The 21,476-nt window shown below is 39.4% G+C and overlaps 1 protein-coding gene across 1 annotated transcript in view; it reads left to right on the forward strand.

Annotated features, from left to right (window-relative positions):
- The window catches only part of LOC113830557 (uncharacterized), a 29,634-nt gene extending 11,097 nt beyond the window's left edge, over positions 1 to 18,537 (forward strand). Inside the window, exons 8-41 of the mRNA XM_070122101.1 lie at positions 51 to 222; positions 332 to 447; positions 536 to 734; positions 887 to 1,026; positions 1,193 to 1,339; positions 1,429 to 1,563; positions 2,424 to 2,583; positions 3,211 to 3,428; positions 3,514 to 3,703; positions 3,793 to 4,020; positions 4,861 to 5,024; positions 7,032 to 7,159; positions 11,349 to 11,445; positions 11,586 to 11,711; positions 11,816 to 11,927; positions 12,019 to 12,192; positions 12,400 to 12,593; positions 12,707 to 12,899; positions 13,032 to 13,192; positions 13,306 to 13,492; positions 13,773 to 13,885; positions 14,502 to 14,721; positions 15,049 to 15,158; positions 15,271 to 15,385; positions 15,548 to 15,765; positions 15,870 to 16,059; positions 16,135 to 16,292; positions 16,627 to 16,727; positions 16,843 to 17,006; positions 17,277 to 17,392; positions 17,480 to 17,590; positions 17,726 to 17,884; positions 18,022 to 18,186; positions 18,316 to 18,537. Of these exons, the coding sequence (XP_069978202.1) occupies positions 51 to 222; positions 332 to 447; positions 536 to 734; positions 887 to 1,026; positions 1,193 to 1,339; positions 1,429 to 1,563; positions 2,424 to 2,583; positions 3,211 to 3,428; positions 3,514 to 3,703; positions 3,793 to 4,020; positions 4,861 to 5,024; positions 7,032 to 7,159; positions 11,349 to 11,445; positions 11,586 to 11,711; positions 11,816 to 11,927; positions 12,019 to 12,192; positions 12,400 to 12,593; positions 12,707 to 12,899; positions 13,032 to 13,192; positions 13,306 to 13,492; positions 13,773 to 13,885; positions 14,502 to 14,721; positions 15,049 to 15,158; positions 15,271 to 15,385; positions 15,548 to 15,765; positions 15,870 to 16,059; positions 16,135 to 16,292; positions 16,627 to 16,727; positions 16,843 to 17,006; positions 17,277 to 17,392; positions 17,480 to 17,590; positions 17,726 to 17,884; positions 18,022 to 18,186; positions 18,316 to 18,471 (5,337 nt within the window). The 3' untranslated portion in view covers positions 18,472 to 18,537. The remainder of the gene's footprint in view (positions 1 to 50; positions 223 to 331; positions 448 to 535; positions 735 to 886; positions 1,027 to 1,192; positions 1,340 to 1,428; positions 1,564 to 2,423; positions 2,584 to 3,210; positions 3,429 to 3,513; positions 3,704 to 3,792; positions 4,021 to 4,860; positions 5,025 to 7,031; positions 7,160 to 11,348; positions 11,446 to 11,585; positions 11,712 to 11,815; positions 11,928 to 12,018; positions 12,193 to 12,399; positions 12,594 to 12,706; positions 12,900 to 13,031; positions 13,193 to 13,305; positions 13,493 to 13,772; positions 13,886 to 14,501; positions 14,722 to 15,048; positions 15,159 to 15,270; positions 15,386 to 15,547; positions 15,766 to 15,869; positions 16,060 to 16,134; positions 16,293 to 16,626; positions 16,728 to 16,842; positions 17,007 to 17,276; positions 17,393 to 17,479; positions 17,591 to 17,725; positions 17,885 to 18,021; positions 18,187 to 18,315) is intronic.
- The last annotated feature ends 2,939 nt before the right edge of the window (positions 18,538 to 21,476 follow it).

The following is a 21,476-nucleotide window of genomic DNA, read 5'->3' on the forward strand; positions in this document are numbered from 1 at the left end:
TGTAGTTTCCTCCATCTTTACTAGCTTCAGATGAAAACTATTCTCTCCAGGAAGGTTCGCAAGTCTACAAGTTCGACCCTGTTGTACAAACTGTGACTCTCTTACAACAACTTCCGGACACTGATGTATACAAAGTTTTGCACTACATCGAAGCACAAGAAAACAAACATTATATTGTAACACTGAATAATGAAGGATCTACCAAGATTTACTGGTGGACAAGTTAGTTTGAGGTTTGAGTCATTTCTCGGAATATGAATTACAGCATTCTAACTGTTCTCCAAAATAACTAGTGCAGACAGTTTTTAAACAATTATATTCTTTACCCTAGGTGAACAGCTGCTGCTTTGGCAAGCATTAGACTCCCTTCCCTTGACGCGTGAAAGCAGCAGTGTGCAAACGTTCTTGTTCACTTCCCTCGAAACTATAATAATGGTTTCTAATGGCGTGAGTATTCTTCAGCTGTTTGAAGTTTTAGGAAAAGTCACAACTACAATTATTTCATTATTATTCAACCAAATATTTTCTTGTTCAGGGTAGAATTACTATTTACACGGACGATACATCTGCACATTACCGCTCCGACTTTGTCATAGAAACCAAGTGTAACATCATTGACAATATGTTCATGGTCCCAATGGAAGGAAATCATGTGTTAATTTACACGTGCAAAGACGATCACGGCAATACCAATCTGGAAGCACAGAATGTTGCAATAGAGGAAATTGAATTAGGTAAGAAAATACTTGTTAAAAATAAATGACTGCTCAATTTCATTGCATTGCAGAAGCATTATTCCTAGCTTTCTCTGGTTCACAAATTTGTATGTGATTATAAAAAACTAACATCGCAGTAGGATATTAGAGTATACTTCATGAATTTACAGAGCCTCCAGTGAATGTGCCAGGCGAACTTCTGCTTTGCCTAAAAGACTTGCGGAGTGAGCTTGTTGGAAGTCAACGTGCTCTATCATACATCGAGAGTGTTACGACGACTGGTGGCCTGATGACCACGGATAAGAATCAGGTAGAAGAAGAGATCAGGGAATAACAATCGGTAGCTTCTCCAGGAAAACGTGAAAAAGCACCTTTTGGGATCCAGATTACTACTTTATTTTAAAGTTACTAATGAGTGACATGCCATCAGTCTTAGTGACTATCAAAGCTGTTATAAAAAAATTATCCTTTTCCAGACTTGGACCGGCCCAGTGACGTTCTCTGGTGGGTTGTCTGTTAGAGGCAAGACTTCTTTTCAGACAGTTACTATAAAGGGAGCTGACGCTGTCGACCCGAATGCAGACACTTTCCGCAATTTTTCGAACAAAACTTCAGAAATTGAGGTTAGTCTCGCAGTTACACTTAGAAATCCGTAATATACATATCAGTTGCTCTCAAAAGCGCACCAAATGGCCGTGTTTTCTCTGAATAGGATCTTGTGGAGACGCTCGCCTCCAACATACCGGACATACTTTACCATTCTGGGAACCAAGAGATCACTGGTCCTGTTGATGCTACTTCGCTTTCCTCTGATAAGTTCGAGTCGAATGTTATCAATATAGACAAGGTAAGTGGAGCCTTGTGGGTTGTCTGGTAGCCTCTTATCAATACTTAATGAAATTTACCAATATTAACTAGATATTTTTGGTCATTGTTAATCATTTATCACTGTTTATTATGACTATAAAATTATATTTTTTCTTATTTTACGATAATAGATATAACCATAGTCATAATAGATTATTATGAATAGCAGTACTACAAGTTCTCTATCATTAATTATTGTAATTAATTATTCGCTCCACATTTTCCGGTCTTGACGTGCATGGAACCACCACACGCAGGCAAAGAGCTCAGGCACTTGTGTATTTATTGCCCTTTTCCTTGGTCTATTAAGGTAGGAAGGACTTGTTTACCTTAGTTAACCACTGGGGTATATCTCGTCACATTTTTTAAAAACGGAATTTGGACGAGTTTTTTTTTTTACTTTTTTCCATTTTTCTTGACAAAACTGGATTTGAATATTCTTTTCATTTTCTATTTACAAAGATTTTTTTGTGTAGATATTTTTATATATTTTAGTGGAGGATTTAAATCTCATCCTGGTGAAAGTACCCCTTTCGGCGACTGAACTACTGGTGATGTCACAAGCGGAAGTCTGAAAATCGTTTTTCCTTTTGTAAATAGTTGATATATTTAGAAATGTAATGTTTGTCTTCCGATGTTTTAAGGTCTTTCTAGTAAGGTGGAGTGATTAAAAAATAGCATTTTTTTATTCCCTCAGTAGGTTGCGATAAAGTGTGATGGTTCCAGGCATGTCAGGCGCAAATGCACCATAAAAAGTGGAACGAACTGGAACTTGTAATACTTCCATCATCAGAATTGATTAAATTTATCGGTTAATACTCATTACTGTTACTTTCCCAGTTAAATGATGTGCCACTCCTGAACATGCACCATGTGTTTATGATGAATGGAATCGCCCAGAATGTCAGTTCAGTTCTTTCACTCCACACAATGAACACGGAACGCTTTGTCACGCGCACGGAGTTGCCAGCGACCTCCATCAACGGCGTCTACTCGAACCGTGAGTTTGTTGCATCCATGTCCATCAATCTTGTGTTCAGATCGGTATTGGGATATGTTATAACATTCAAAGACGTTTTTCGTTGTACCATCCCCATCTCTGTCTCTCTCTCTCTCTCTCTCTCTCTCTCTCTCTCTCTCTCTCTCTCTCTCTCTCTCTCTCTCTCTCTCTCTCTCTCTCTCTCTCTCTCTCTCTCTCTCTCTCTCTCTCTGTAAGAATATCAAACTACAGCCACCCCATGCATTTCGTCTGTTTCATATGCAGGTTGTAGCATAGATGTAAAAGTACATATATCTTTGCAGATTGAAACTTTTTCTGAATATTTCTCTGGCTCCGAAGTAGTAAACTATAAACATTATTCCGTCAGTACACATGTGTTCAAAATTTACTAGGTAATTATATAATTAAATTATGATAAATGAGAGAGAATCCGGAAACTGTAATTAGACTTTATAATTCGGATTCATTTTCCTCTATCGTTCTTGTAGTATATCCACCATCAGTGAATAAAATGTATGTAAATAAGTAGATAATCACTGCCAAGTTTATATATAAATGGTACAAAAATATCGATTACAATGCTGGGGAATGATGCAAGATAGGATTGGATTCGCCTGTTCATTTCAGAGTTTATGCTGAAGAATGCCACCTCTCAGGAAGTGACTGGACACCATGCGTACGACCACGTCCATGCGACAGCTATTAACTCTGACGTGTCCATGCTCATTAACGGAGTAGATACGGAACATATGGTTATGAAGGACGCTAATGCCACCTTCACCTCTGTGAAGACCTTCCAGAATTTCACTGTGGCTAAGTCGTTGGACGCTGGCTTGGTCAATGGTGTATGTATTCAAAACCTGTTTGTTAGATGGTATATTGCACGCTGTATTTGGGGACAGTTGCAGACCCTTAATTGTATTTACACAGGTTGATTTAGCTGACCTGTCGAATCGCACGGTGTACACAACAGGGCAAAGCACCCAGATCCTGAGGGGAGACTATACTCTGCGTGCCGTCAAGGTCGAGGGCAATGCAGACGTAAAACTCATAAATAATGTTGACTTGAAACTGCTAAACGAGTCTGTTGTTAGGACCTCAGGTGACTTTACTTTGTCAGGTAAGTCATTACCGTTTAGATAAAACTACATGATGAAAATGAAAGTAAAATTAATTCTTATTACTTTATATCTATGACGGTTTCTTCAGGTAAGATCGCATACCGTGGTGATGTTAGCGTGGAAGGAAATGTTACCAATCCCCGAGTGAACGAAATCCCATGGAAAGACATGATTAAAGTGTCCTCCAGTGACGTCATATCTGGCAATTATTACTTTGACGACGCTACAATAGCTACGGCCATGAATAGTGGAAATGTAAACGGTCTCAACTTCAGCCAAGACGTAGTTCTAACGACAGGCGACCACATTATAGACGGTATGTTCATAGACCTTAGACACAGATGATCATTCTTTTCTTACTGTAATACTTTCGACCTTGGGGTCTTTGAGGAATCTGATGAATCTCTGGCACCCTCAAGTGGTGATAGGAAAATTTGATAGATAAATGATAAACTGGTACTTTGCACACTATAGTAATGTAAATGATTCTTTTTATGTGAAAGTAAAAAAAAAAAAAGCAAATCGGAATCGCATTGAAATTAACAGCTGGTTTTATTCAATTTGTTGTGTAGTACAATTGATGAAAGTAATACACCTTTCTAAACTTAAACCAGTATAAGTGAAGTTTATTTGAGATCTATTTGTGGTGTATAGCATTTATAAATGTTGATAGCATGTAACGATCACCATATGGTGATCGTTAATGAAATTCGAATGCCCAGTAAATGGTAGAGTCTGCATATTTTCTTAACTGCTTTTGGTTTCTATATTTGTCTGAAGATACTAGTGCTTACACATCAAGTGCATCCATGACTATAAGCAAAATAACATGCAATTCAACAGCATAAGATATTTATTGGAATAATGCCACAGCACAATATTTTCCTTAATTGGGGAAAAGTTGAAAGTTAATTTTCCCAGACTTTATTTTCCTAGATGTTAGTCTTCGATATGCACAATTTGCCAGTATACAAGGATTGGTTTTATTACTACTTCGGATTTTTTTTTACAATTTTTAGACAAGATGCCCAATGATTTTAATTTTAATCATTTACGAAAATAGTGCACATTTACTCTGAACACAAACCAGGCACCAATTTCTTCATATTCAGTATAAACTTAAATAACATGTAACCATTTTGTTCGCACATGCCAGGTCGCATAACGTTTAATGACAGCGTGCGAGTGACGAGTGGCGAAGGCGTCCTCATGGCAGAAGGAGCGACAATCAACCTGGTCGATCCTTCATCCCTCAGAATGATGGAATACACGGAGATCTTTATGATCAGTGATGCTATCAACCTGACTGTTCCTCTCCAGGTGGGCTCACACTGACACAGCATGGCACATTTTATCTTGGTATTGAGGAGTTTTTTCAACAATTGCTGTTGATGCAAATTTGTATTATTGCATTGTAGCAGAACTTAGAGGATGTATAATTTTCGGTTAAGACTCTCCATGTGAAAACGGTTGCTCGACTCATTGCATCATTTTCATTGTCGGGATCAGTAGTTTAACTGGGTAGCCGACCTTTAGAACTTCATTCGGTGTAATGGCAAGAATTAGTCCTAATGCTATATCTGTAACTGTGCCTATACCATCACATCTTTAACCTTATGCTCCACATATATTAACTATTTGAGCGGTTTTTTAACTCCACACTCGCAAGATCATAGCCCATTAATCACATTCGTAATTGTTAATTCAAGAAATCCTCTTTAGCTCAGTAGAGTAGATTGCAGACGCGCATCAGTGTCTAATTATCATATAATCAGATGTAAGGCTCCTGCTTTGGTATTTGTAGTGATATCAGATACTGAATGATGAAAATCACTAAGTAATTGGGTGAACTACTGCTGCATTTGACTTTTTTCCATCGTGACTAACTACTACGTGACTGACATGACTAACTACTTCCAGCAGTAAGTCTTACTTCATGACGATTGCTATAGAAAGTTTTTCTTAAATTTCATTGCTGAACAACACTGGCTTGATAAATCTACCTATAATACTACAGCTGTAACACTGCTGTATCTTGTTTAACCAATACTTCAGGGGTGCTTTGATACGGGCAAGGCCTGACTCCAGTCTGGCATTGAGTTCAGGGGTATTTCCAGAATTGACACTGCGTACAACTCTATTGTCTGTTAATTGCTCCCTTCAAGAGAGCTTCCCCCAAAACCTGTGGGCTTTGCGGTTAAGTACGATACATTGTGTACAATCGAATATATATTTAGGAGACAAGGTGATATGTAACTGTCGATGTCAAGCCAATGAATGGGCTAGCTGCAATGTAAGCACTTGGGTCATGTGTAACAGTGAGCCCTCCCATTGAGATGTCACAAAGGAACGTGGCGTAGCAGTCTGCTGTCACTGGAGAGCCTTCTCCAGGTTCGAGAGGAATGACGAAGTTTCCTTCAAAAGGAGATGGTGTAGCATAGGCATAACTTCTTAGCTGGTGTACAAGGAACTTGTTTTGAAGAATGCTATGATAGCCCTTTATATATCAGTTGTAAAGAATATCCTCATTAACTTCTGGTCAGGTGCACCAGTTAAGACCAGTCATGGACCATTTGCATAGACATCAGTGTTACTTATCAGAAACCTGAAGTGGCACCAAGTTTTTAAAGGTTTCTCATTTTCATTCGAAAATTTCCCCCTTTTGAAGGTGAGGGCCCTCAATTTTTCTTATTTCTTTGCATAAAAAATAAGAACGTTTTAAAACCTACGGTGCTAAAAGGCGGGGAGATTCAAATTAAATTTAAAACTAACGGTGAATGTACATTCAAAAGTTGGGGAGGGTCTGGAACCCTTATTGCCCCCCTGACTCCGCCACTGTTTTCAACGACTTTACAATGAGGCTCAATATAATTTAATACTTCATGGATTCATAGTCGCCCTAACCACGTCGCAACCAATATTAACGCCCATTACTTTCGTTCCGTGTGCCGTGGTAGCCTATTACTGCCATTCAAGTGCCATTGATGAGCTTAACAATTAAAATACATTATCATAACTGTGACGGACATTAAATACATGAGTAGCATTCCTCCTATTAATAATTAGAATAACTATGAAGGAATGTTTGTAGTGTTGAAAAAGATACCTTTCTTTGAGTTTCAGCAGATGTGAAACCGAAGAAGAGCAACAGGGAATGACAGATGCCTAATAACCATGATAACCATGTAGAAGGACGAAAATATATAGGAACTTATTAGTTTGAAAAAGTTTCTTCTCTTCTCATACAGAAGTCCAGTGTAGTAGTTGTACACAGATAACATGCAAGGTTATTCTTTTGTGTAGAAAGTAACAAGAGTGAACTTCCAGGTAACAGGAAATGTGACAGCACACACCATTAATAACCTTGCAATGGATGGCATTGGCAGCCGATACTGGAGGAAGAGTACAGATCAGGTGATCACGGCTTCACCTTCCTTGAAAAACGCCACTTTCCGGTGAGTCCTCTGCAATGTTATATCTAAAATTCTGTAAAAAAGGAAGTAGTATAAAATTTGGTTATGATTATTTTTGCATACCAGCAATAGGTGTAATTTCATATATTGTAGAACGAAGAAGAAAGTGATTTGTGTTCAGACAAACTTTCGATGTTGAAATGGGACCTTTTTAAGTAATGAGACCTACTGAATTATAATTAAAAATATCCTTTTCCATACCAATACCAACATTTGTTTAAATTTTACTCATTGCACAAAACGCCAGACGTTGCCCTAGAAACGGGATATATCACAATTCATGAAACTAGTCCTTTGTAAACGATCGTAAGAAATTTAACAAATTAATGTAAATGGTCAAGCAAAGTGAAAAAGATTAGAACATTAAAATACCCCATACACAAAATGATTAAAATGTGTAGCTTTTAGCATAAAGGAACACAGACAATGAAAACAATGTGAATTCAGTGCCCCGGAAAAGAGCGATGGAATTAGAGACAGCCCTTTGGGAGGACTAAGTGTGCATGGTGCCTTTGACTCTGTCCAAGGCACCATTACATACTTGTTTATGGAAATGCAGTGATAAAGTCAGTGATAATGACAGTCACCCACACTGCTGGGATGGCATCACATGACATACCATCTTCAGATTTTCGTCTGATAATTGACTACAAATAGGTAGCTTAACAATTGTGCATAGCCGCCAAGGAGCCTATTCCTATTCCTGCCTGTCTACCGTTTTCTTTAATTATAAAGATTTTTTCGTTCTTTATCGATATCAGTATGGCAATTACAATCGCAATGCCAATAATTATAACAATATCAGTATAACAGCATCAGAACAAACTGAATGCAGATAGATGGTTTACATATTGTTTTGATTATGCTATTAATGAAAATGCCTGTACCTCTTCAAAATCTCAAATACCTGGCCATTCCTAAGCATCTATAGAACCTGCTCAGGTTAACGTATTATCTCTGCATTTCTGTGTCTAAAGCATAGGACACTATATCATTTGGAGCTAACGGCGACGGGAGGGCATAGCCGCATCCACCCTTCATTTCCACCCAAAGGGGTCCATGTCGAACCAACAGGCAGGGACTCGGCCCACCTCAAGCTCTTCATAATGGGTTTGATCAGTCTGCCCAAGCCACTACTTCCTAAGTCGTCCCACAGGCCACCTCCAACCAGGGTTGTCTTGCATAGACAATGTGGTAAGTAGGATCCTTCTGTGGAAATGAGCCAGGCAGCCATATAGCCTGAGTTGGCAATCACGGATTGTGCAAAAAGTCCGTGCCAGTTTTATGGTGCAACCGTTGGTTTTACGTGTGGTCCCGATAATAGTACCCTATGATCCAGTGCTAGGACCTATTACAAAAGGCATCAAGACGACATTCCTTGACAGGCTATGGAAAGTGCTGGTGCTGCATGATCCACCAGGGCTCTGGCAAGTGCTCTGAGCGGCTGTAATTGCGCCTTACATAGAGTTGAAATTTGATCCACCTCAGCATCTCTACTTGAGGCACTTGGAAAATTATCTCTTTCGTGAGCTTTTCACCAGCTTTTGGGACCGTCACCACTGTCCCATTATATCCCCGAGTCGTCAGGGTCTGCTCCGAGTGGCCTGCCCGCACTGTGGGATACGGCCTCCCTCTCCCTCGTCCAGCAATTGCTCGAAATCACAATTGCCCCGCCCAGTTGCATGGCATATCTTAATTTTTCTATGAAACTCGTGGTGCAGTTCTGCCATTCAGTCAACATTGATTTCATACTTTGTTTACCTTTGCGTTATTATTCATCTCTTTCCAGTCGCGCCAATTCTCCTTCTCTCATGTTCACACATTTCTTCATCTTTTTCCTTCTTTTAGGAACCACTTAGAATCATGATAGTTGTTACAAATTATTGGAGTGCCTGAGGCACCTCACCCACTCCCTGTCCGAGGGCTAAATTGGGGGCAGTGTAAAAGGTGGTGACCTACATTGACACTGGTTCTCAGAAGTGGTGCTACTTAAATGGATTAACTCTTTATTGTTAAGAGTTACACACGAGCACAAGTAGAAAATACAAGACTGGTCAGTGCTGAGTGGAACCCGCAGTGGCAAGCCCAGGCGAGGGTTGCCGCATGGCGGGTAGCGGGAAGGTCTGTGTGGATTAAACGTCATGCCCTCTTGAGTCTGTCTCATAACCTGCGACTAGATCTATGGACGTTGGGCAGGGGTGTCCTTTCCGGCATCTGAGGGCGGCAGATACTTGCCATGATGAGCTCCAGGTGTTTGTTGCCTGTCTGGACGCCTTTAGGTCCAGTCACTCTTCCACAGCATCCTAGGTGACTGATACCTACACTAACTATCCGTGTCAGATATTTACAGTCCATCTAATATATTATCGAACCAGATCATAGTAAGAGAAAAAAAAAAAGACGGGGGGAGGGGTGTTAAGTGCTACTAGCCGTTTTTTTTGTATTAATTTGCAATTTTTAATGTTTTTTTCATTTATTTTCATTTTTTCAAGAAGAAAAGACCTGCTTGAGCTACGAATCATCTCTGATAAGGGAAACGACAATTACAATCCACAAGGATTTACTTGAAGCGATTGTCGTCTCATAGAGAAAGAAACAAATATGTAAATGAGAATTGTGCATTATCGCCTCTCGTCACGATTGGTAATTTTGTAATTTTACGGGATAAACTGAAACCTTCATTAATAGGGTTTGTTGTGTCGTAGTTACAGGTTCCGTCTCTTTTGTTCTGCGTGAATGAATGTGTGTGTGTGTATGTTTCAAGTGTAAGTGTAAGAGTGTGAAGAGTGAGCTCATTCAAAGAATGAATCACAAACACGCATATTAACGTTCACTTTAATGCAACATTATTTCAACTACCACATTGAACAGCATTAAATTATATGTGATGGAACATACGCAATTATGCATGATGGCATGAAAATTCTTTGTATACTTGCGCAAAGCAAGGCTTCTCAGTTCAGAAATGGTTTTACGCTATCCCCAATTGTATTTAATCTTAATCAGAGATTCGCTAAATTCTGATAGACCAAGGTAATTGGGTGGGGATTTTTAACTAAATTGCCGAAGAACTTAAGTGAACTGAACAAGACGGAATTCTGTCATTCTGTCTGCACACAATAATATGTCATGGGCAATCGCAACTCCCGGATTGCGTGACCAGTAGAGATCCAACGCTTCCAGCTCAGCTCCATGAGGACCTTCAGACCAAGGTAGCAGTGACGCTCGAACTGTCACGAGCTGCCACCTCTGGTCATGGCTCCTTTCCCTCTCAATCTGCTGAGCAACACTGATAAACACTAGATAAAGTTATGAGCATTAACTCTACATACCTATTCGTTTCCTCCACTACATGAGCAAGGAATTCCTTGAAGATTTGAAGCGGCGTTTGAACCTTGAGCCCCGGACTGCCACAAAAGGAATGTTTCCGAGGAAAATTCTCCCGCCTTCTCCACTTGAAAGATGTTCCCGAGGCATTGTTCCACGTTTTTGAAATATAGGCAGCAAGTGACGTCACTATCGAAGGTCGAGTCTAATGTTGTTGAAACTCCTTACTGGGGATTTCTTCATCCCCGTCGGAAGACTCTGAATCAGAAATGTCAGCAGCTGCCGATTTAGATGGCTGTGGTTTCTGTAGTGAACTTTCAATAATGGTTCAAAAGAATGAATATTTCTGCTCTTATATTTGTGACCAGTGAATAAACATAACACAACAGCACATGAACCCAACATATGCACACTATGCTCTCTCACTTGAGACTATCCCTTTTCTTCAAACACCTTTTTATTCAACTTGGGTAAAAGGTTTCCTTGGGAGAGGGATGTGAGGTTCCCTGTGGGACAGCAATGTACCTGACCTAAGGTGACCTAAGTAGTTACACAATGGGGGCCCATCAATCAGTCGTCCTGCTAATCCTAAAACCAGATGTAGGTTGTCTCATGAGACTTGCTGAAGGACATTATAAATTTTTAAGTAAATGATCAAATTCAAGAAGAGGGCACTTCATTCAGACCACTGTTCATAGAGAACATTTTTTTCACCCACTGGTTATTGGTATACTTTCAATGTTTGAAAATCAAGTAGCTTTTTATTCATTTATGTAGTGTCGGCAAAACGGTACAAAAATTTTTTTTGTTATTTATACTGAATAATTGGGGCACTACTTTCTAGAGACACCGTGAATGGAGCAAGGTTGAACCAGCAGCAAATGACAAACTACCTGAATACACAGGGTCCACAGACCGTTACTGGATCTTACGTTTTCAAGGTGACACTTTTCCTATCAATGATACTTAGAAGCACGTCCCTTTCTAATCAAGTTTATTATACACATTATGACTTTTCTACTGTCACTATTTCCCACATAAAGTTTTATAGCATATTCTAACAACATTTACCCGAAAACAGGCTCCAGTGTCAATAGAGGGCGATATGCAAATGGTTGATCACAAAACAATTGATGATGTGGATATATCTGCTTTGGAGGAAGAGGTTATTGACTTGACAAGCGATCAGTTCATAGAAGGGGAAGTGGTAAGTAACTTTTTTACATATACTCCTTGCTTCCATATGATCTGTTAGGTTCCGGAACATGTGTAGGATGGTCGACATATTTTTTTTTTTTTTTTCATTTTCAGAAAATTGATGGAAAGTTGACCATTGACGGCGACATGTCCATCACTGGGAAATTAAACGGCTGGGATTTAACCTCAGACCTGCTGATGTTAGATTATACTGTGCCTCACACAGGTAAGTTGCATCTTTTCTGCATATATTTTATTAATAACCAAAGTTAATCTTGTATATTTCCTTACTTCTCCCTTTTCCATTTGCATAAAAGAGAGACTCACCTTCATGGAGAAAATAGAAGCCTCATCAATGAGTCTGTCAAATGCTAACCTGCTTCTGGAGAGTCTGAATGGATTCGATTTGAAAGAAGCTGCGACTGACATCGTACTGGCAAATGAAAGTGCCACTATTTCTGGACCACTTGACTTTGCAGGAACTGTCACTGGTGCGTGCTCGTGACGTGTTGTGATATTTTACACAGTAGTCAGATCTTTGTGAGAAAGGTGAGTTGGGAATGGATGGTAAAGAGTGAGTAAATTTCCAGCGACTTACTTCATTTGGGGAAAAACAGTTGGCATCTGCAAGACATATAATTTATAAAAACACAAGGCACTATTACATTTTGTTTAAATATTTTCTTCAACTGTGGTAGTGGGCCAACTCCACGTCACCGGTACGGTCGATGGAGTTGATGTTGATGACCTTGCAACCCGCAGTCTGAAGAGAGAGGCATTGCAATCACAGTTGGTGGAAGGGAAAATCACAGTAGATGGGGCAGTTCACTTGAACTCTGCACCAAATCTGCATGTAGTAAACAACAAGAGCTGGGCAGATCACTTAGGCAAGGTAAACAGGTGGATATTCATATTCATTTTTTTATTTCTTAATCATGAAGAATATGCTATACATTAGTTTGCCTTCTAGTGGCTCTCAAAATGGTTTGAATTCTTAATTTACAGGTAGTGCCATTGAACCATGATGGCATAATCACCGGAACGAAAATAATAGATCAACCTGTATTTGTCCTGGGTGATTTCAACCCTAGCACTGTCAACGGTATTGATTTGGCCGAACTTGTACCCAGAATCTTGACCAAAAGTGGTAACCAGAGCATCATCGGCAACTACACATTCAGCTCCAATATTACGGCTAGTATGTAACCCTAGAAACATGTTCTGCTTTAGAAGTGTTTATTATCCTATACAACGTCAGAAATGTGTGAGAAATGCAGGTCTTTAGAAAAGAGAGAAACAAAATCAAGTCTGTATTGCCTCTTTCTTGCAGCAAATATTGATGCCCCGGTTATTGACGAAGTGAATACCAGTGACCTTTTGTTGTTGGATCAGGATGGATTTTTGGAAGGAACGGTTGTCTTTGAGGAGAATGTCGTCATGAGCAGTGTCTTGTCCGGCACAGGCTTGCTTGATGGTTGCGATGTTATGGAGGTTTGTAAATATCCATGTTATTTGTGACATGGAAATATATAAATAAATATACTTAGGAATCTCTATCTTTTATTTATGATCTTGAAAAGTTTTAAGCTAAAATGATCTTACAGCTTGAGATGTCTGCTTCCTGGAATAAAAGTGTAGGAGAAGTTGACATATTTTCGCCTGTCAATCTGCATAAGCTTGTAGTGAAGGAGAATGCCATCTCAGAGATTATCCTGGCTGGATCCTCCAAGATTAATGTCCAGCATTTCCTTGAAACCTTGGTCCGAAAGTCCTCGGATCAAGAGATAACAGGCTAGTAGATAACATGTACAGTGTGTTATAGATTTGTCTTTGTTAGGACATGGATTACAAGAATAAACCCAAAGTTTAACTGGAGTTATAGATGTTCTGTAGCAATTCTCTGTATATCCTTCAAAACTTCAAATCTTTGCTTGTGATAATGTAGCCTCAAGTACAGTGTATCATGTAAACAAATACCATAATTGTAAGTACCATCTGCTAACACTAAATGTACTTCATGCTTATGGTTTGATTGCAAGAATTAAAATTGTCATGTATTTTACTGTTGCAGGGAACACAACTTTTTCTGCTGATGTACAAATAAACGACCTTTGGGCAGAAACTCTGGATGGAGTTTATGTGGACAAGCTTTATAATATAGCTGTACAGGATAATCAGGATACGGTTAGTGCCCCATTATACGAGTATAATTCTGTCCATATTAACCCCACCCCTAATCCCTTGCTCTTTGTTGTTATGGGCGGGGGGGGGGGGGCTTAGGAGACGGAGACTAAGGCCCAATGTAGCGGCTCATCCCTACCTTGGACCTCAGCCGTCGCTTCTACTAATTTTCCATGGTATTCTCCACCTTTCCTTTTCCTTTTCAGTTTCTTTCCCACCCCCTTCTGTCCACTTTCAAAGGTATAACAGCCGTCCTGAAAGGATGAAGCCCTGTGTCAGTCCTGGACGGCCTGCTCTTCCCCATTTACCGTTTTCACTACCATACTCACCTGCAGCACTCTACAACCTTTGACATTTAATACATTTTCTCATTATCAACTAATTTTAACCTTTTCGCCACAGTACTTTATGATGGTGCTGTCTGACGTTTGATTTATGGCCCATATGTTGTCTTGATCATTAACCATTCTGGGAATCTACAAACATCGCCTTATGAGCCTTATGAGCCAATAAACGTCCTTACCCAGGGGCTTCTCCCCGAAGCCTCACCCCATTGCTATATTTTGAGTTATTAATTAATACACATCATCTTACCAAAGTTTTTTTCCCTACATTCCAGGTCATTAGCTGTGACCTCCAGTTTACCAATGAAGTTTCGGTGGCGAATCTGACCGTAAGCAGGACCATATCTCGTCTTGATACTGACGGAGTGCTCATCAACTTCCTGAATATATCGGCTCTTGGCAGTCGAGCAGTATTAACGACGAGTGATTCCCTCTTCATCGACGGCTCTAAGATCTTTGTTGATGGATTTGCTGCTGGAAACCTCGACATTTCTGGTGAGAATAGGAGATGAATACAGGTTATGGGATCAGTTAATGTATTTTATTGCCCATGGGTGGTTTCTTTCCAAAAATATCCCAAATAGAGTACATATTCTGATGCTACTAAATATATTATTGCATTGTGGTTTAAAAAAAATATACTGAATTCCATTAGGTAAAATTGCCCCTTATCTCTGTTAATCAGACAAACTATTACAGTGAACTAAGCTACTAAAAGTTACTGTACTGTTTTTAGGGAGGTCTTTATTCAAATATTTTATGTCATGTTGAAACAGTCAAGAATAGGATAATTTAGTTTTACTGCATAAAGATATCCCACAGAATCACTTGGTGACGTCTTGGCAAGCGATCTGATTGTGGTCTCCAAGGATTGGGAAGTGCCCAGTGGCATTACTTTCGAGGCCCCCATTAGTGTCAGCGAAAATCTGAAGGTAAATTGCCAGCGAAGCTTCTGAAATAACTATAGTCCCCGGTTATATGTGTATAAATCGATCTAGTGTAAATTCTGTTGAGTAATTTTAAATTGGTGTTATACTGATATAGGTGGATGGACACTTAGACGGAATAGACCTAAAGCAGTTGCTGGAAGAACGCGTCACTTTGAACGGCAACGGGACTTTGACTTCACATTGCATATTTGAAGAAATTGAAGTGAAAGGTTTGTTGCGGGTCATTTCCACTAATGTTAGATAGAATTTACAATGTACATCCATGTCCATTTCAAAAATCATACATTTTCTTTTCCATTTTTATGCTCGTTTATTTCTGAAGCAGAGAAATGGGTTCGTGTTCTTGCTCAGTGCCTGAATGTTTGACACAGGTAACCTTGAGGTAGAAGAGATCAACACCCTTACACTCTCTGATGTTGTGGTAAAATCTGGTAAATCTCAACAACATATCACCGGCGTGAAGGAGTTAAATGGAGGCCTGTTTGTAAATGGAACCATTGATTTGATGCAGATCAATGAAATGGATATAATGGAGCTGAACAGATCTGTTGTTTGGAAGGATAAACCTGCTACATTTGGAAAAAGTTTGGTTAGTCCAGTTATCTCGGTTTTATTTTACTAAGAAGTACTGTAGATGTTTTAGAATGTTCATTTGTCTTCTTTTGTGGCTGAGTGAACAAATATTCTTACAAGGTTATTGAGAACGTGGTCGACTCGGAAACTTCGGTTACTGTACAAGGAACAGTTAATGGCTTGGGGCTTCACGATCTTGACCACGAGGTCTCGAACATCATGTCAAACATTAAGTCCCAAAGTGAAAAGATGACCGACCTGAGCACCAAATTCATGAACGTCCAGAATGACAATGATCGTCTTACATGTGGTAAGTTGATCCAAGAGTATATTAATAATTTATTACCGCACTGTGGACATGTATTCCAAGTGTGATTATTTTCAGGTATATACGAGAAAATGTCTTACGGAGAGAGAGTGGGGAACCAGCTCGTTGAATTTGCAGGGAAACTAACTCATGGACAGTGGGGAGAAAACAATTTTGTGGCAGTAAGGGACTGTGGCTTGGTCTGTACATGTAATGCAAGATCTGCAATGTACCAGGTAAGGATAAATGGTTTGAGTTTCGCAAGTGAATATTTACCTTTGCAGGTATGCTTGATATAAATGGCTGTACTTTTATTAGCTCAAAACAGGGGTGTCAAACTCGTAGCCCTCGGGACGGCTCACTGAGTCACAAGAATAATTATTAAAATGTGATATTTTATTCTTAGTGTCACTATCTATTTTATAGAATTTGCTTTAATAACGTAATCCTAGAGAGCCAAGTTTGCCCTTTGTTGGCCCTCCGGAATGAAAATTGGCCCGCGAGGGTTCCGAGCCTGACACCCTTGCCCCATAAAATCGAAGCCTACAGTTTCAGCAACTATTAACACAGGTTGCTGAAAATGGGAACCTGCAGCATAATATTACCTTCAGTGATCATTCTGTATTCGTCTTCAAGAGCAGTATTTCCGAAGGGACAAGGCTTGAGCATGAGTATACATTTTGAATTTTCAGTTTACGAGCTATCAGATATGAAATATGAAAGGGATATATTTGTACTAGTTTTTTCCCAGTTTGTCGAGTACTAAATGAAATTGATTTTTTACAGATGTTTCGGCCAAACAGGATACAGCACTTTTAAAATAAGGAGCAATAATACAAAAGTTATCATGGATGACACATTGGGCTTGGTCGCTGACGTTGCGTCTTTTACGTCAGATGATAATGGAGTAACTCGGACGTATTTCGTCACTGTTGGTCGCATGGCTGATGGTGAGTAGGCCTTGGGAAAGCTAAAAATATTGGGAGTATCGCAATTAGTAATATCATACCTTTTTATGTATGAATGAGCCTCGTAGTGTATTAAACTGTACGAATATTTAGATTCTAAATTGACTGATTTAAATAAATATAAACAGTTTATATGTAAATCTGACTCTAATTACAAAATTTAAAAATGTGGTTTGTTGCGTAAAAGTTTAGACCATTTAGCGATACGTTCCTTTCTCATGTACAATGTCTCAAAAGAACAATTTTAAACAGTGACCGATTTAACCGAGACGACGCTGGTCACTGCACTACGGCTTGAGGAAAACCAGCTAGTCAAGGTTTGGTCAACACTTACACACAACAGTGCCTCGACGGTGGACATGACAAAGGTACCCGTCCATAAGTCTCATGATATTTGCACGTCTTTATCTCTACGGAAAATTGTATATTTACACAAATTAAACGTTTTCTCCTAGGTCAATGATCGCTGGTACATGTTGGTAGCAAATGCTGCGACAGGGAACAGCACGAGTGATCCTTACACTGCGAAGTCGCTTGTATATGGTTGGTTCCCCTCCGAGGAAAAGGTACGTTTTTTTGTTGTTGTTTTTTAACACGGATTAAATCGCTATATTTTATATTGCATGATGATAGTTCTTGTTGTATGAAAAGGTGTTCTGTTCTCTAACAGTCTCATTCAAACTGATAGTGTTTTTTCTTAGTTTTTAGTGCAAGGAGAGTACATGGGAGATCACGTGACGTCAGCTATATTCCTGAGTTCGAGTGAACCAGTACAGGAACATTTCTTCGCTTTAGCTCAGTTAAAGGCTGCTGACTTTTCTTCCTTTGAAGATAATGTGAAATATACAACGAAAGTTCTGGTTAGTGTTAAGGTCTCTTCTCCTTGCCATGCCGTGTGACGAAATTTGTAATTATAAAAACTTTTTACTCAGATGTGGATATATGCATGAACAATCATTTTTTTGTTGCTGTTTTCATAGTAAAATGTATTCCACAGGTATTCAGATTCGACGTACGCACGTCCAAATTCAAGCCCTACGAATCTCTAGCCTCATACGGTGTCGTTGCCCAGGAACAGATGCGAATCGGAGATGATTTGTACCTGTTACTTCTCTCGGAGCATACACGCACACTGGACGTTTATGAATACATATTCTCTGAAGTGAGTAAAACTGTCGCAAGATATTAAATGCCCATGCAGCCCAATGCCCAAGTCATAATTTCAGATAAATTTGAATTTTGACAAATTCTCCGAAGAGTATGTTAATGTGTTTTTTTGTTTGTTTTTTAGGGGTTCCGGCTTTACCAGCAGATTTCGGTGTGCGATAGACCTGTTGATCTGCAGAAGATGGAAACCAAGAACAGACCTCTGGTTTGGATTTCTTGTAAAAATCCAGAGGCAATTTTGACTCTCAGATTCAATACCAAAGGATTTTTCTATGAATGATAAATTGTTGACATTTATCTGTTAAGTTTTTAATTTTTATTTTGCTAATAAATATTAAATCTTTAATTGTTTTTTTTTTTTTTTACCTGAAGGTGCAGATTGTGGTAGAAGACATTTTGTATTTAGCTATTCATCTGTGTGTAAGTACTATCAACAATCTGTGATCCTAGTTGTTATGCATTAAGTCCACTAAGCATAGATTATGTAACTGTTAAAGTGAACGTGCATTTTTCGTAACTAAATGAATTCCATTCGGCCTAAACTGCCACCACTTCATAGTACAAGGATCTAAGTGCTATTGAATGCCGGAAAGTCATGTGTAACTAAATTGGAAAAAGCTGACTTGATATACTACCTCAAAGGAAACACTGTGCGGATAGATTCAACACAACAGACAAGGTATTAAAAGAAAATCCTTACTTGGCCACCTTGTACTTCCTGGTTAAGGGTTAATGGGTGAAACAAATGCATGTACTAGACATCAAAGGTCATTTAGCTCTTTGAGAAAATATCATGGCGAAAAGAGTTAAAGATTAGGATAAAATGTTAGATATCAAAGATTAGAGTCTTGTAAGATAGTATGGTAGTGAAACGGGTAAAGAGGGGGTCGCAAATGAACTAAAACGGAGATTAGTAGAGGAGGAAAAGTTTAAAGGAGGGCGATTGATTGATTGCATCTGGGACTGGGGAAGGAATAGGGACATTGTTTAAGGAAAAGCTGGTGCAAAGGCATGAGGAGAATAATCCGGGGAATGAGAAAGGGGGACTGGGAAAGGTGCAAGTATCAGGATGAATGTCAGGGGGGGGGGCTAGATTGTTGTGACAGAAGGTATTCAAATGGGAGCGGCAAGGATAATGGGGAACGAAGAGGGAATGGTGCACAAAGAAAAGAGGAAGGGGTGTGTTGGGAGAGTAGGAGGAAGAGGGATAGAGGGAACTTGGAGGAGGGTGGATATCAACAAATACTTTAAAATGGAGGGAATTGGGACAGATTTGGAGGGTGGATGAGATGAGGGAGTGTTTCCTTCTCATGTTCAGAGAGTTCTGGATGTCTTCAAGAGTTTCTGGAGGAGAGTTGGGTGAAAATGTCTGAGAAACAAATGTCCTTGTGAGCAGGGCTGTCAGATTTTCCGACTTTTTTTTCTAAACGCGCTGATTGGTTGCAGTTCTCGTGTTGTGATTTGCAGTTCTCGTGTTGTGATTTGCAGTTCTCGTGTTGTGATTGGCTGTTATTCTAGTTTTCTTTGTTAGATTGTGAGGATTGAACATGCATTGTTAGATTGTGAGGATTGAACATGAATTGTAGGAACAACTAAAATCTATGTATAAACCAGCCTAAAAATAGTACATTTCATATTTATTTTCTAGGATCGAATTATTATGGGGAAAATATATGCGAACTACTTTCTACAAGTACTTGTGTAAAAAGGTAGAATCTGCTCTACATTCGATAATGAAAAATTACCAACTGTGACGTTTTATATTACCGACTACATAATACGTCATGATAACGTCACTATATACCGAATCCAACAGTCCTGCTTGTGAGGGGGAGAAGAGGGGATAGATAGATATCCGAAGAGCAGAGGAGAGGATGGTGTAGATGGAGTGGAACGTTTAGGATGCCTGGTGCGACAGGCAAAGTGAGGAGGAGGGGTAGGCACTGAGGAAGTGATATAGATTGGTGTATCTGGATTTAGACTGGAAAAGGAATTTGACTCCGGGGTGGGAGGGGGAGTAGAGGTAAGATGATTCGGGGGAAAGGGAAAAGATACTGAGGGAGATGCTTAGACATCTTGAGAGCAGAGCGAAGTACAATTTTATAAAAGGTAGAGAAAGAAAAACCCCGTCGCATTGCTTCCTACCTGACCTCACGTAGAATGAGGCCTAGCTTAAGTCTGAGAACAACTACCTCACATGCGAGCTTATTAGTAGGGCAGCTCCTAAAAAATACTCTGAAATATTAGTGTAGGACTTACGCTGGCCTCTGGGAGGAATAGTCTAACTGTACTGCCACTGCATTATAAGTAGGTCGTTTTCAGTCTGACCCGTTCATGTCGTAGATAGGACAATCAGTCGAAGACAGAAACAGTTCTAGTAAGAGTATTAAGAGTAGCGAGGCTCGGCAGACATATTTGCCAGTGAAGTCATTTAGGGTAGATAGTACACGAGCTTGTGACGGATATAACTGACAAGATGTGGACGATCGGAACGACTGCGAAAGAGATGAAAACCACGCACGAGAACGTTGAGGCAATTAAATTTTAATGGAATATTACATTTTCCAATCTAAATTATGGTTAGGATTTAGTTACAGGACATATCACAGTCTGTCATACCAAAATTAATTAGAAAACCAAATTGAATCCAAGGAATAATAACTAGCATCCACGTAAAAGAGGTATCGGATATATATGTACAGGAGTTGAAGCTGAAGCCTGAAATTCTTTGTATAAATTAAAACACTATATTTAACAAAATGTGTTTAATATAATATATACACACATAATAATGTATGAAATGCAATGCCTGCTGTGTGTCTGATAATAGGTGGTGTAGTAGGGGGGTGCTTAGAAGGCCAAATGTAGGGGATCACCCCTATGTTGGACCTCAGCTCTTGTCTCAACTAATTCTGCGTCGTCTTTTCTTCCTCTTCCTTTTTCCTTCTTTGTCATCCCCTTCTTTTATCCACATCCAATACAAGTGTGTAAGCCGTGCTGAAGGGATGAAGGCCTAACAGTATCAGTCCTGCCCTCTTTATGCTTTTTACTGCGCTCTGCAACCTATCATATCTAACACATCTAACATATTTTCACCATCATTAATTCATTTTTCACCTTTCACCTTAATACTTTATCATAGACCTTTCCTTACCTGGGACTGCCCTAAGCATCATCATACCACTATACTTTGAATAAGCCGCTAATGACCTTAGTTGTTGATGCAGCAGAAAATTTTCAGCAAATAAATAGGTGGTGGGGAGGGATCAATATGAAGGCAATCAA

The sequence above is a fragment of the Penaeus vannamei genome, chromosome 5 (genome assembly GCF_042767895.1).
Source record: "Penaeus vannamei isolate JL-2024 chromosome 5, ASM4276789v1, whole genome shotgun sequence".
NCBI classification, from domain to species: domain Eukaryota; kingdom Metazoa; phylum Arthropoda; class Malacostraca; order Decapoda; family Penaeidae; genus Penaeus; species Penaeus vannamei.